At 43.4% G+C, this 13,998-nt stretch overlaps 1 protein-coding gene across 2 annotated transcripts in view; it reads left to right on the forward strand.

Moving 5' to 3' along the window:
- RBM17 (RNA binding motif protein 17) overlaps positions 1-11,809 on the forward strand; it is a 32,329-nt gene extending 20,520 nt beyond the window's left edge. The window contains exons 7-13 of one of the 2 annotated variants that reach the window (XM_037983321.2): positions 85-226; positions 2,282-2,433; positions 3,548-3,621; positions 4,091-4,189; positions 5,294-5,366; positions 9,506-9,685; positions 11,598-11,809. In XM_037983321.2, the coding sequence (XP_037839249.1) occupies positions 85-226; positions 2,282-2,433; positions 3,548-3,621; positions 4,091-4,189; positions 5,294-5,366; positions 9,506-9,654 (689 nt within the window). In that variant the 3' untranslated portion in view covers positions 9,655-9,685; positions 11,598-11,809. Of the gene's footprint in view, positions 1-84; positions 227-2,281; positions 2,434-3,547; positions 3,622-4,090; positions 4,190-5,293; positions 5,367-5,512; positions 6,885-9,505; positions 9,686-11,597 lie in introns of those variants that run through there. The other variant, XM_008002195.3, reaches the window with a different exon arrangement.
- The last annotated feature ends 2,189 nt before the right edge of the window (positions 11,810-13,998 follow it).

Below are 13,998 nucleotides of genomic sequence, written 5' to 3' on the forward strand. Positions count from 1 at the left end.
TTCGAGATAAATAATTGATACAAGTGAGGTTTCAGAGGGTTTTCTATAGTATTTTGGTGAGACTACTTTATATTTCTCCAATAGTACCCCGAGATTTTCCTTATGAAGAGGACTCAAGACCTCGATCACAGTCTTCCAAAGCTGCCATTCCTCCCCCAGTGTACGAGGAACAAGACAGACCGAGATCTCCAACTGGGCCTAGCAACTCCTTCCTCGCTAACATGGGGTAATGATTTAATGTTCTTATCTAAGGACTTGAGAGACAGTGTGAAGCATTGATAGCCCTTTCAACAGATGCCGCTTGTTTGAAACTGAGGACATTCAGGCTGTGGGGAGACTGTTGGTGTGTGCAGGTCACACGGTGCCTGCCTCAATCATGTGGAGCGTATTCCAGTGTAATGATGGGGCTCGTTCAAAGCAGCAACCTTCCAGTAGAAGTTTTGACTCATTTTGATGTTGAACATTATTTTTCTAGACAGGCACAGAACCTGATAACTGTTTACATTTGCCTTCATGACGTTTGCAAATAAAATAGCTCGTATGAATCAGAGCTGACTTACTATCTCCAAAGGACAGGTGATACTTTTTTCCCTGATAAAGTGGGCCATTTGCTTTAAGGTCATGGTTCTCAGGGTCATTCTAACTACAAGTAGACATTTGTTTGCCAGCATATAAAAGTTGACTGTAAGGTTGACACTCAGGTGGGGCTTGAGGATTTTTTAATACTGTACTGGGCGTGGCAAACATTTTGGTTAAGAGGATATTCTGTGGTGTTGATTTTGATCCTGTGAAACGGCTGTCCCATGAAGTGGCATCACACGAAGGCTTTGTTCTGTGCTGTGTTGCATCTGCTGGCTGCTGCCTGTAGCAGAAATGCAGCCGGTGAGACAGCGAGTGGGGTTGAAACTCACTAGTCTTTCAGGTGCTCAGTGACCACATGCAAGTGGTGACCATGTTGGATGGTGCAGACATAGGACATGGCTGTGGCTGCAGGAAGCTTTGTGTGCTGGAGGGTTGGACAGACATGAAGCTGGTTATGTTTTGTTTTCCCTGTTTATGATAGAAATTGACTTTTTACTGAATTTGCTTTTAACCAGGAATTACATCTTTAACTTGTGCTTAGGAAAGATGCAAGGTGGTACCATTCAGCAGTTTTTGGTCTTTTTAGCCCTAGAATAGCTTGTTCAAATGAACATGTTAAGGGAATTAAATACAAGAAGTAATGTAGGTGCAGTTCCAGTTGAAGCAGCGTTTTGTGGCTTAAGCCCTAAGCAGCAGTGGTCATGGGGTGGGGGTGCCCTTCAGCCCCATACCACAGCTCACAGCACAGTGTGAGAGCCATTTGGTTATTACAGAAAGCAGTGGACTGAGAGTTGTGGGGTCCAGTTTCAGCTCTACCATTAACAGCTGTACAGATAATTTATTTGTTTTTTGAGATGGAGTCTCACTCTGTTGCCCAGGCTGTAGTGCAGTGGTGTGATCTCGGCTTACTGCAGCCTCTGCCTCCCGAGTTCAAGCAATTCTCTGCCTCAGCCTGCCAAGTAGCTAGGACTACAGGTGCACACCACCATGCCTGGCTAATTTTTACATTTTTAATAGAGGTGAGTTTTCACCGTGTTGGCCAGGCTGGTCTTGAACTCCTGACCTCAGGTGATCCGCCCACCTCGGCCTCCCAGTGCTGGGATTACAAGCGTGAGCAACTGCACCCGGCCTGTACAAATAATTTCTAACGTGGCGTCTTGCTTTACTTCTAAGTCCACCCCTTAAGCTAGTCAACTAATCTTAGCCTCCGTTTATTTCTCATTTGTTAAATAGGTGATCTCTAAGGGTTCTTTCATTTACATAGTCTGTCATTGGAAACTCTCCTGTGCCATTCAGGAAATGGGATCATCTTCATTATATGAAACTTCATACTTACTTTTTGATAGCCACTCTTTAATAAACTGTGGTCACAAGGTATGTGGCAGTGCAGGTCCGGAGCACACAAAAGGTGTTGTGTTTCCTAGCAGGGCACTGGGGAGACTCCACCAGAGAAACTGGCATTTCTCCTCCAAGACAACAGAATATTCTGGATTTTAGTCATAGCTTTTTCTGTTTCTCTCATGCTGCACATCCCCATAGCTTCCATCTGATAGCCCACTCCTAGTTAATGAGTGACTTTGTTGAAACCCCTGTGGAGCATGCACTCTCTCCAGAAGGAGGTGGTTGTGATGGAAAAATGCAACCTGTCTCCAGTTGACGATGTCAAGGCTAGGAGTCCTTTCCCTTCTCCTCCTGCCAGGGGCACGGTGGCGCACAAGATCATGCAGAAGTACGGCTTCCGGGAGGGCCAGGGTCTGGGGAAGCACGAGCAGGGGCTGAGCACCGCCTTGTCAGTGGAGAAGACCAGCAAGCGTGGCGGCAAGATCATCGTGGGTGACGCTACAGAGAAAGGTATGTCCCCAGGGAAGCGTGTGTCTAGGGGGAAAGGACTGGCCCCATCCGTATCAGACGTGGCCAGTCTTGATCCTGATGTGCCAGCAGGGGGACAATGACGAGTGTGGCCAGAGGGAGAGGGCTGGCCCCGCCGTCACTAGAACACAGGCCGTCCTGATCATATGATGCACTGCCACTTCTGTTTTGTGAAACCAGGAATCCTGAGGCTCATCTTTATTTTTTCAGAACAGAGGTAGAGAGATGAAGGCTCGTGGAGGAAAAGATGGTGAGAGACTTGGGCAGAAAATGAATAGTCCTCAGGAAGAAATCTTGGTTATGTGTTTAGAGCATGAAGGACAGAGCCATATAGTGTGGCAGTGAATATACCTGCCATCTCCATCTCAGAGGTCTTCTCTACTTTTCCCTCTTGCCCTTTCAGTATAGATGTGGTTTCTAATTCTCTTACAGATTGTTTGCTTTGCAAGATCTAATGTTATTTTGCAGTCTCTTGGTAAATGATGCCTAGTTGGTGTTTTATTTTCATTTAATTTTTACAGTCTGTTCTGTATTGAGGGAATTCAGGAAAGAAACAAACATATATTAGCATTTTAATCAGGGAAAGTAAGTTGGAGTCAGCCTAGCTGAACTTCCTTTGCTAAAGAAAGAAGAAAACTTTCTGGCAGCCCTGTTCTTGCACAGCTTAGGATACATCACGAGCCTGACAGGTGAGTGCCAGAAACCAGCAGTCGTCCCGACTTGTGAGGTTATCTGAAGTAAGGCAGCCGGTGGCTGGATTAGTAACTGCATATTCCCCTGGACCCGTGACCTTGAACGTTTGCTACAAGTCAACTCACCTATAGGAATTATCACTCACATGCCCTGTCAGCCCTTGGGGAAGTGAGATGAGCAAAAATTGCAGGTAATGGTGGAGGCTCAAAACATCCAGATGCTATTGTAGAAACATGCCAAAGCAAAGCAGAGGCTTTCGTTGCAGATAAGGCTGTGTTTTTGCTTAAAGACCAATTGTGTAGATGCTTAGGACATAAATGGTGGGGATCGCTATTGAAATTAAATTAATTATTATAAGTAGGACTCAGTTCTGTAACACATCTAATGATATGTTTTGATACAGATGCATCCAAGAAGTCAGATTCAAATCCACTGACTGAAATACTTAAGTGTCCTACTAAAGTGGTCCTACTAAGGGTAAGAAGCTGAGGAAAGCAAGCTGTCGGCCTGCCTAGATTTGTGTGTGTCACCCCAACCTACCCTGCTCCCCCTAAAAGTTAAAACTGAAAATGATCCTTTTGCAAATAATACTTTGGGCAGATCCCACGTAAGGCTGATTTTAGATTTTTCACTAATGTGTAAGTCTCTGCTAAGTACAGTGTTTAAGACTGCAGTGAGTAATTACTTCCAATATTTGCAAGAGCTTCAGCTAGTTTATACATTTTGGTGCTTACATAGGTGCTTTTGTAACTCTTTACAGGCTTAATGTATGTTTTAGTGTTTTAAGAAATACTAACTTTTGGGTACTTTGGGGATGAAATTTTTCATTGTGTCATTTGGGATTAAGAACATTTACCATCACTAAAGTAAGTCATATTTATATACCCCTGCTAGGTGTTTGTAAGTTATACTTGGTACTTGAATTTATTTATTTTTGTGTTTAAAGAACATGGTTGGCGCGGGAGAGGTGGATGAAGACTTGGAAGTTGAAACCAAGGAAGAATGTGAAAAATATGGCAAAGTTGGAAAATGTGTGATATTTGAAGTAAGAGTGTTTTCTTTTGATGTTTTTAACACAAGTTGTTATTGGCAGATTACAAAACATTTTCTACATACAGGACAGGGTATGCTACAAGTAACATATTCTTACTGCAGAAGGTGACAGGCATTGGTTATTTGTGCTTCTCTTGCTCAGTTATTACAGTTTTAAACATAAAGACAAGAATGACTTGGAGTTTTATTTGGTGAAGAAACAGGAATGTTTCATGATTGAGAATCAGTATGGTGACTGAAGACCTCGATTCTAGTGAGCTCAGTAGTTTAGTTCCTTAGACGTGCCTTTGGTTTCAGTCATTTGGTGAGTATTTAGTGCCTTTCACATGCACTGCACTGTACGGAGAGCACTTGGATTACAGGAAGCATGCTTTGTACTTCAGTGGTGTGTGCAGTTGAAGAAACACAAAAATAACTAAAGGGTATTCAGTTACTAGACTGGGTAGTATTGACTAAGTTCAGGAGTTGAGACAAGAATTAGATCAGTGAAAATATAGAGACTGCCTTGTGAGCAATAGCAGATGTGGACTGCGCTTTGAAAGGAAGAGGTGAGATTTGCAGGGAAGGGTATTCTGATTGGGATAATGGCTCCTAGGAGACAGTGAAGATCAGGACTACCAAAATGGAATGGATGGGCCCACTGGAGATTAGCAGAAGTGCTTAGGTAGGTGGAATGGACCACATTACAGTGGGCTAGGAAAGCCAGACAGAGCTAGTCAAAATGAGACCTGATGTGAAAGGCCACTAGAGCACCAACCTTTTTAATCTTAAAACTCTGCTTACTCTGTTTCTTTATCCTATTGCTGTTTGTTGACCACATAATTATTTGTTTACGTCATCCGCTGGCACAGGGCCTTGATGAGGTCAGAAACTGCTTAGCCCTGTGTTCCTGGCACTAACAATGCCTGTCATAAAAACAGGCATTCAGTACATTTTTGATGATGAACAAATTATACTTATTTCCTTGGTATTTGACAACTAGTTGACTGTATATGATGATAATTAGAAGATTCACTCTGAGAAATCATTTAAAAGAGAAAACTCATTCAGTGCAATCTCAAATCCCTTTACTCATCACACTCTCATTTTCTTCCAGATTCCTGGTGCCCCTGATGATGAAGCAGTACGGATATTTTTAGAATTTGAGAGAGTTGAATCAGCAATTAAAGGTTAGTTGTACAGCTAAATATTAAAGAATTAAAGAGTTGAATTTACGGCCTTAATGTTTACAAGTAAAGTTACTGTTTAGTTAAAGTTAAACCTTTATAATGTCTTATAGGATACCTGTATTAACTGTCTTTTGTTTGCCTTTCAGCGGTTGTTGACTTGAATGGGAGGTATTTTGGTGGACGGGTGGTAAAAGCATGTTTCTACAATTTGGACAAATTCAGGGTCTTGGATTTGGCAGAACAAGTTTGATTTTAAGAACTAGAGCACGAGTCATCTCCGGTGATCCTTAAATGAACTGCAGGCTGAGAAAAGAAGGAAAAAGGTCACAGCCTCCATGGCTGTTGCATACCAAGACTCTTGGAAGGACTTCTAAGATATATGTTGATTGATCCCTTTTTTATTTTGTGGTTTTTTAATATAGTATAAAAATCCTTTTAAAAAAACAACAATCTGTGTGCCTCTCTGGTTGTTTCTCTTTTTTATTATTACTCCTGAGTTGATGACATTTTTTGTTAGATTTCATGGTAATTCTCAAGTGCTTCAATGATGCAGCATTTCTTGCACTAAAAAAAAAAAAAAAAAAAAGAAAAGAAAATTTTGGGACATGGGGTGATATTAAATTATTCTTTGTTTTTCTTTTAATAAAGCCTGCAAGTTACTATATTGTAGTTTCATAAATTCTGTAATAAGTATCATCTTGGCAGTGTGCCAAAGGTGAAAATGATGCTTTCTCTAACAGAGAAATTCTTAGTGACTCCAGTCGTAGAAAAACGTCTTTACAACCTGAATAAGATTGAAGAATTGTGAACATACCATGCCTATTGGATGAATCATTTGCCGTTAAGCTAAGTCAGACTGTAGGGTTTGTGATGGATTTATGGAATATGTGGGTATAGAAATCATGAATCTAGCATTTGTTTTCAGAGATTCAAGCATAGTCTTTAGGGTAGATCAGAAATGACAAATGAATTCAAAACCTAGCAGGTGCATTGTAAATGTGTGCCCAATTATGTTTTGGAAATGGCAGTTTCTTGGGGTCATGTTTCTACTGGCAAAATTTGCAATAGTATTGTATGTAATTTTAAAACTTATAAAATTATCCACATTGGCCACATAAACTGTACTGCCAATTAATAGAATTCTGGAATTGTGAGAAATTGTATCATTGAAGTTCAGTAGGATGTGTGGCTTAAAAATTTATCAGGACCACAAAAAAGAAAACAAAAATATTTGGTACTGAGGTTCATTGCCAGGGCAGGAGGTATTTCCAGAAAATACTCATGCCTGTGTTATGTTCCTTGCTTTCCCAAATACTGCATGTGACTCTCCTAAGTGGCAGCTGAAAGACTCGAGCCCGTGTTGTCTCCTTTGGTTATTATGACATGAAAGTGTATCAAGAACTCAGCATTTCTTTGCATCCATGGACTTGGTTTGGAGACATAAGGAATATTCTGACCCTTTTTAAAAAAGGATTTTCTCATGTTTTTATTTAACATAAATAAAAGAATAACATTTTATCTTTTGTGGTATTATTTTATTGAATAAAATTGAGTTTTATGATAAAAGTGCACCTGTTCTGTAAAGTCAGTTGGGGTTAAGAAATGTGAGGTAAATTACATAATTGAACATTGTAGAGGACAGAAAGAATCCAAAGCAGCCCTGAAACTAGTTATCTATGGAATTAGGCATACCATTCCTCAAGCAGACACCATGTTTGAGCTTACAAGTACCCGAGTGTGCCATGCTGAATGTAACAAGGACTAGTTTGATTTCAGAAACTAATGGTTCCAACTTTCATGCTTGCATGCATTGTTATGCTTTGTAATAACATTGTTTGCTTGCATTTAGGTGGCCTTTCCTCACGTTCTCATGGTCAGCAACCAGGGAATTGCAAGCAACTCATACTACTTGATTTCCATTCGCATGGCACAACTTATTGCATGCCTTTCTCCCCAGTCTTTTATTTTTAAAATTATCCGTAACTGCATTAATCACTTAGTGCTTTATTTATAATGGATTTCTGATAGTGGAATAATTTCTAAATCTCCTGCAAGTTAGTACTTGAGAAATTTGAAATTTATTTTCAATATTAACATCCAAGTTAATATAAGAATTTTAGATTTCAATAAAAATTAAAAATCACATGAGCTACAATCTAACTGGCAAGGTTCCGTGTCGTAGACGTTTGTCATTCTTGGTGGCCCATCTGTGATCTTTTGAAACCCCTTTTTCGGTGTGGGGAACTTCCTCGTTTCCCTCCTCCCCGCAAGAGACTAGAAACTTGCTTTTCCAGCCTGGCTTGCGGGTTGAGTAGGGTTGTGCACTTGGGATCTCTCATCAGACCAGCACCGCAGTGTGAGAGAGAGCTGTGTGAAGAGTCTGTCCTCTCGCTTTGGCAAGGGTTCCCCTCAGTGTTGTGTGGCACTGGGGGCAGCCATGGCAGATGCCTTGTCACCCCTGCTGGTGTGTGGTGTCTGGCAGAGCAGTCTATGGAGGGGTTTGGGAATTTTGCTTTCCATAAATCCTGCGGCTTGCCCCTGGCCTATCTGGAGATCCTTTTCCTTTTTTTTTTTTTTTTCTCTTCTGAAACAAGAGTCTCACTGTGTTGCCTAGGCTGGAGTGCAGTGGTGCGATCTTAGCTCACTGCAACCTCCACCTCAAACAATTCTCGTGCCTCAGCCTCCGAAGAAGCTGGGATTACAGGCATGTGCCACCACTCCTGGCTAATGTTTTTATTTTTAGTGGAAAAGGAGTTTCACCATGGTGGCCAGGCTGGTCTTGAACTGGGCTCAAACGCTCCTTTTGCCAAAGTGCTGGGATTATAGGCATGAGCCACTGCACCCGATCCTTTTTTTATTTTTATTTTTTTGGTAGATTTCTTTCTGCTTAAACAAAGCTAGAGTGAATTTTAAGTCTGCACATAAGACCCCTGACTGATAACAGATTGATAACTGGGATTGCACGACAAATCCTGAAAGATGGAGGAGGTAGGATGGGATTTGTAAGGACCCGATTTCCCTGGGCTGAAGAACTGGTGAACCTCGTTATTTGGCGATGAGGCATTTAGCCAAGCTGCTGCTGTTTCTTGGACTGTAGGCTGGTGTTACGGCATGCCTCGGCCTCCCAATATGCTGGGATTATACATGTGAGCCACTGGCCTGGTTTTGTGGTTTTTTTTTCTTTTGTAATGTACATAAGATTTACTCAGTGTGCTCTAAAGTTGTATGGGCTTTGACAAAAGCTTAATGTCAGGCCAGGTGCAGTGGCTCATGCCTGTAATCCCAGCACTTTGGGAGGCCGAGGGAGGCAGATCACCTGAGGTCAGGAGTTTGAGACCAGCCTGGCAAACATGGCAAAACTCTGTCTCTACTAAAAAAAATTAGCCGGGTGCGGTGGCGCGTACCTATAATCCCAGCTACTCAGGAGGCTGAGGCAGGAGAATTGCTTGAACCCGGGAGGTGGAGGTTGCAGTGAGCCAAGATTGTGCCATTGCACTCCAGCCTGGGTGACAGAGGGACTCTGTCACCAAAAAAAAAGGCTTGTATTCGTCTTTATAGTATCTATCACACAATGACTTCACAGCCCTAAGAAATCCCCCATGCTTCATCTATGTAGTGAAATTTCCACCCTCCCCACCTGCATTCCTGGCAACTACTGATACGTTGACTGTCCATAGTTTTGCCTTTGCCAGAATGTCATGTAATTGGAAATCACGTATTATGCAGCTTTTTTCAGACCGGCTGCTTTTGCTTGGCCATGTGCATGTCAGATGCATTCATATCTTGTGGCTTGATAGCTCGTTCTTTTTATTCCATCGTGCAGACGTACCACCATACGTTTATCCATTCACCTATTGAAAGCCCTATTGATCACTTCTAGTTCTTGGCCGCTATGAATAAAGCTATAAGCATCCATGTGCGGGTGTTTCATGGACATGTTTTCACGTTAGCGGGGTGCGTACTTAGGAGTGTGATCGCTGGATTACATGGTAAGACGTGTCCTTTTGTCTCCCGTGTTCAAACTCTCTGTACTGGCATAGAAACTTCCTCAAATCTCTCCCATCTCTAATGGAAATAGGTCAAACCGTGAATTTTTAGCCACTCCCCAACTCCCTCGTGTCCCTATTCTTTCTTCTCAGAGAATCCCAACGTCCCGCCTCCACCTCCTTGCTTCTGCCTGCCTCTTCCACTCAGCCCACACTTGCAGAATGAGGACTGCGTCGACTACAAATTAGACCTCTGCTTCCACCAGGCCTCCTCGATAGTTCAGCTAAGAGCTGTGCAGTGAATTTCCTGACCTTTGATGGCACTTGACGCTGGTAACCACTCCCTTCCTGAGGATGGAGACCAAGGCCCTGCCAGTGCCTCCCTGTATCGCTCACCCTTTACCTCCTCCCATGTAGTTTTCTCTCCTTGCCCTGGCCTTGGGTTTCTTCTGTGACTCACCCATATTTGAATCTCAGCCAGTCTTCCTTACCAAACCTCAGATCTGTATCCAAGTGCCTATTAGACATCATCCCCTGACTGTCCCCTTTGCACCTCAAACACATGTCCCAAACTTAACCCGCTTCTTCCCTTTCAAGCTCTCCTGCTAAACACTCTTGAATTGGGGAAAGCATCATCTAGCTATTCAGTCATCTAACTCAGAAACCCAAGAATCACCCTCGATTCCTCACTTTCCCTTCTATCTAGATCCAGTCTGGAGTTGAGGACTGCCGGTTCTGTTTCTTTTCCATCTGTCATGATAACGCAGTGGAGTGCCTTCATTTCTGACCCCTCATCTCCTGGGAGTAGGCCCGTGGGTTCCCCCTGGGCTCCCTGCTTTAAACCTTGCACCCCTCTCATCTTCCAAGGCAATTCCTCAGCTGTTCAAGCCACTCCCATATACACAATCCTTACCGTGTCTAGACTCCTGCTTGGAAGCTGGGGCGTTCTCACTGCCCTCGCTGAGCCGTGCCTTCCCCTTAGGTTCCTGTGGTGGGAGCGTTGGCAGTGACTTCTGCTCACACTCTCCCCGCGGCCTAGAGAATTGCCCCTTCCCTTATTCTCCTTCCAACACTATCCTGGGCCTGCTGAGTTGCTACTCACGCGAGGTTTATTGGCACCACAAGCCCCATAATTGAGAAACAACAGTCCCCAGCTGCATACCTCCCCCGCGGAAACTACATTTCACTTTTTATCTGGCCTGCTGCTGGTCTCTGCCTCCATGCTTCTAAATACATCATCGTGAGGCTCCTTCCTTCTCTTCCTAAGCAGATGTCTCGGAAGAAGAGGCTGTACTTACTTTCCACCTCCCTCATCTCAATTCACTCTTTAACTCGCTACAACTGAAGGAGTAAATCCAGAAAATGATGGCATTGACTTGGGGAAATAGGGAACCCAAAGTAGGAGAGAGGAAAGCAGTTCCCAAGGTGACGATGAAAGAAGTCTTTGTCCACAGCCATACAGGGGCCTGGAGAACTCGTGGTCCACACGGGAGCGGGAAGATAAGGGGCTTTCCAAAGTTGTAAAATCATGGTAATTAACCATGATATACAACTGACTCAGCTGAGACGAATACACAAAATGCCATATCATATAAATACTGATTACAGGTTTGCTTTTTAATGTTGCCCTAGGCCTAACTTGAAAGAATGAATAGAAGGGTGGGGGGTGGGGCGGGCGGGGCAGGGGGGCATGGGAAGGCCAAACTTTGTTTCTTTTTTTTTTTCTTTTTTTGAGACGGAGTCTCTCTCTGTCGCCCGTGCTGGAGTGCAGAGGCGCTATCTCGGCTCACTACAACCTCTGCCTCCCGGGTTCACATCATTCTCCTGCCTCAGCCTCTTGAGTAGCTGGGACTACAGGCGTGCGCCACCACGTTCGGCTAATTTTTGTATTTTTAGTAGAGATGGGGTTTCGCCAGGCTGGTTCCGAACTCCTGATCTCAGGTGATCCAACCACCTCAACCTCCCAAAGTGCTGGGATTACAGGCATGAGCCACCATGCCCAGCCCACTCTTCTGTTTTCTAGGAAGTCAGTGAATTGTCCACCGTTCTCTCTGTCTCTCCTGTGCTGGAGCATTGCGCTGGATCCTGTGTCTTAATCTTCTTGATTTCCTCTCTAGTTTTGGTGGAGCTTGTCTTGAAGTAGTTTCCTAAGAAAAGATACAGGGGAGATAGAGTTTGTTAGGCCATGCGTGTCTGAAAAATCTTAATTCGGCATTTTTCTTTTTCTATTTTTCTTTTGAGACAGGGTCTCCGTTGCCCAGGCCAGAGTGCAGTGGCGCGGTCATAGTTCACTGCAACCTTGAACTAGGAGGCTGAAGCGATCCTCCCACCTCGGCCTCTAGAGTAACTGGGACCACAGGCACTCGCCACCATCCACAAAAATCGTAATTCTGTCATGCTGAATTGCTAGTTTGACTAAATGTGGACTTCTTGATTAAAACCCATTTTCCCTCAGAATTTTGGAGGCATTGCTACATTCTCATTTTCTTGTTTTGCTGTTGGTAAACTCAGTGTCCTTGCTGACCTGTTTTTCTGCTCTCTGGAACGTTCTGGAACCACTGTCTGGAAGTTTCACGACTATGCCGTGGACCTCTTCTCATTCAGCATGGTGGGCATTGGGGATGAACCCTCTTTTTTTTTTTTGAGACGGAAACTCACTCTGTCGCCCAGGCTGGAGTGCAGTGGTGTGACCTCAGCTCACTGCAACCTCCGCCTCCCAGGTTCAAGCAATTCTCCTGCCTCGGCCTCCCGAGTAGCTGGGATTACTGTCATGCGCATCATGCCTGGCAAATTTTTGTATTTTTAGTAGAGACAGGGTTTCACTGTGTTGGCCAGGCTGATCTGGAACTCTTGACCTCAAGTGAACCGCCTGCCTCGGCCTCCCCAAGTGCTGGGATTACAGGCATGAGCCACTGTGCCTGGCCAGGGGATGAATTCTTTCAATCTAGAAACTCGAATCCTTTGATTCTGGAAATGTTTCTCATAATATTTGTTTAATAATTTACCCCCCTTCCTTCACTGCATTTCTCTTTCTGGGACTTTTACTAGTCAGTTTCTTTTTGGGTTGGTCTCTCTCTTTTCTCTTTTATTGGCCAAGCCCTGATCTAAGGCACTAAGGTGTAGAGGTGATTGAGTCCTGACCAGAGCCTTAAAGGTCTAGATTTATGTAAATGATGGAGCTGTACACGTTACTTTATTTATAGCAAGATATTGTAAAGATTTTGAAATGTCAAGATTATTAAATTCATAGTTCACTGTAACCTCGAACTCCTGGGCTCAAGCAATCCTCCCACCTCAGCCTCCGGAGTAACTGGGACTACAGGCACATCCCACCATGCCCAGCTAATTTTTGTATTTTTTGTAGAGACGGGGTTTCACCATGTTGCCTAGGCTTGTCTCGAACTCCTGGACTCAAGCAGTCCTCCTGCCTTGACCTCCCAAAGGGTGGGGATTACAAGCACTGAGCCACTGCACCTGGTCAATATATTTTTAAACATGGTCTTAGGGTATCAGCAAGCTGCAGATTTGATAACAGTTGGGTCTTTTTATTTAGTAACCACCCTTCTTTCCTCCTCTGTACTCTCACATAGTATTTAAATACCTCCTATTAAATCTCTATTATCCTCTTCTCTTCCTGTTGCATTTTTCTCCCACACTTAAGTCTCAAATCTAAGCAGTGAACATATAAGGTTTCCGATAAGCTAAGACAGTGTCTATCCATGGACAGGTTCGTGACAAACCCATGTGGGTCCCTGGCTTGCTGAAACCAGGTTTCACATGAGGGGAGGAAGTGGGTTGACAAGAAGGGGGTTGCTAAGGGAACTTTATTACTCATTTCTCTTGGAAAAATGCAGAAGGAACAAATGGAATAAAAGTCTGATAATTTGGCAGACATGCTTTGCAGTTACTTGCAATACTGTACTTAGGTTCAGAATAAGGAACTAAGTAACAATCATTGATGCTGAATCGCTTCAGAATTAAGCTGATGGTGACAATAAACTGTCCCGGATGACTGCTGTATACACAGGTATTGTATGAGGGTGCAACTGGATTAAGTCATTCTGAACTGAATTTTGCATAATTATTACCAAAATTTGGATTCAAAAGTAGGTTTACAGTTGGTATTCCTATTTAATTTTAGTTTTTGTCAAAATAATATATGCACATAATTATAAAATCAACTAAGTTTTTCAAATACTCATAAATCAAAACAGCACTCCGCCTCCACCAGTCTCGTTCTCCAAAGGGAAACACATTCAGCTCTTGTTTTTTTTCTTGTTGTTTTGGGTTTTTTTGCGGTTTTTTGTTTTGTTTTGTTTTTGTTTTGAGACAGAGTTTTGCTCTTGTCGCCCAGGCTTGAATTCCTGGGCTCAAGTGATCCTCCCCTCTTGGCCTCCCAAAGTGCAAGGGATTACAGGTGTGAGCCACCACACCAGCCTTCAAGGGCAGTTCTGATGCCTAACACCCACTGATCCGGCTCAACAATATTGGATCACTTAAGGTCAGGAGTTCAAGACCAGCCTGGCCAACAGGGTGAAACCCTGTCTCTACTAAAAATACAAAAATTAGCCTGGCATGGTGGCATGTGCCTGTAATCCCAGCTATTTGGGAGGCTGAGGTACGAGAATCGCTTGAACCTGGGAGGT

This window comes from Chlorocebus sabaeus, chromosome 9, assembly GCF_047675955.1.
Source record: "Chlorocebus sabaeus isolate Y175 chromosome 9, mChlSab1.0.hap1, whole genome shotgun sequence".
Classification (NCBI taxonomy): Eukaryota; Metazoa; Chordata; class Mammalia; order Primates; family Cercopithecidae; genus Chlorocebus; species Chlorocebus sabaeus.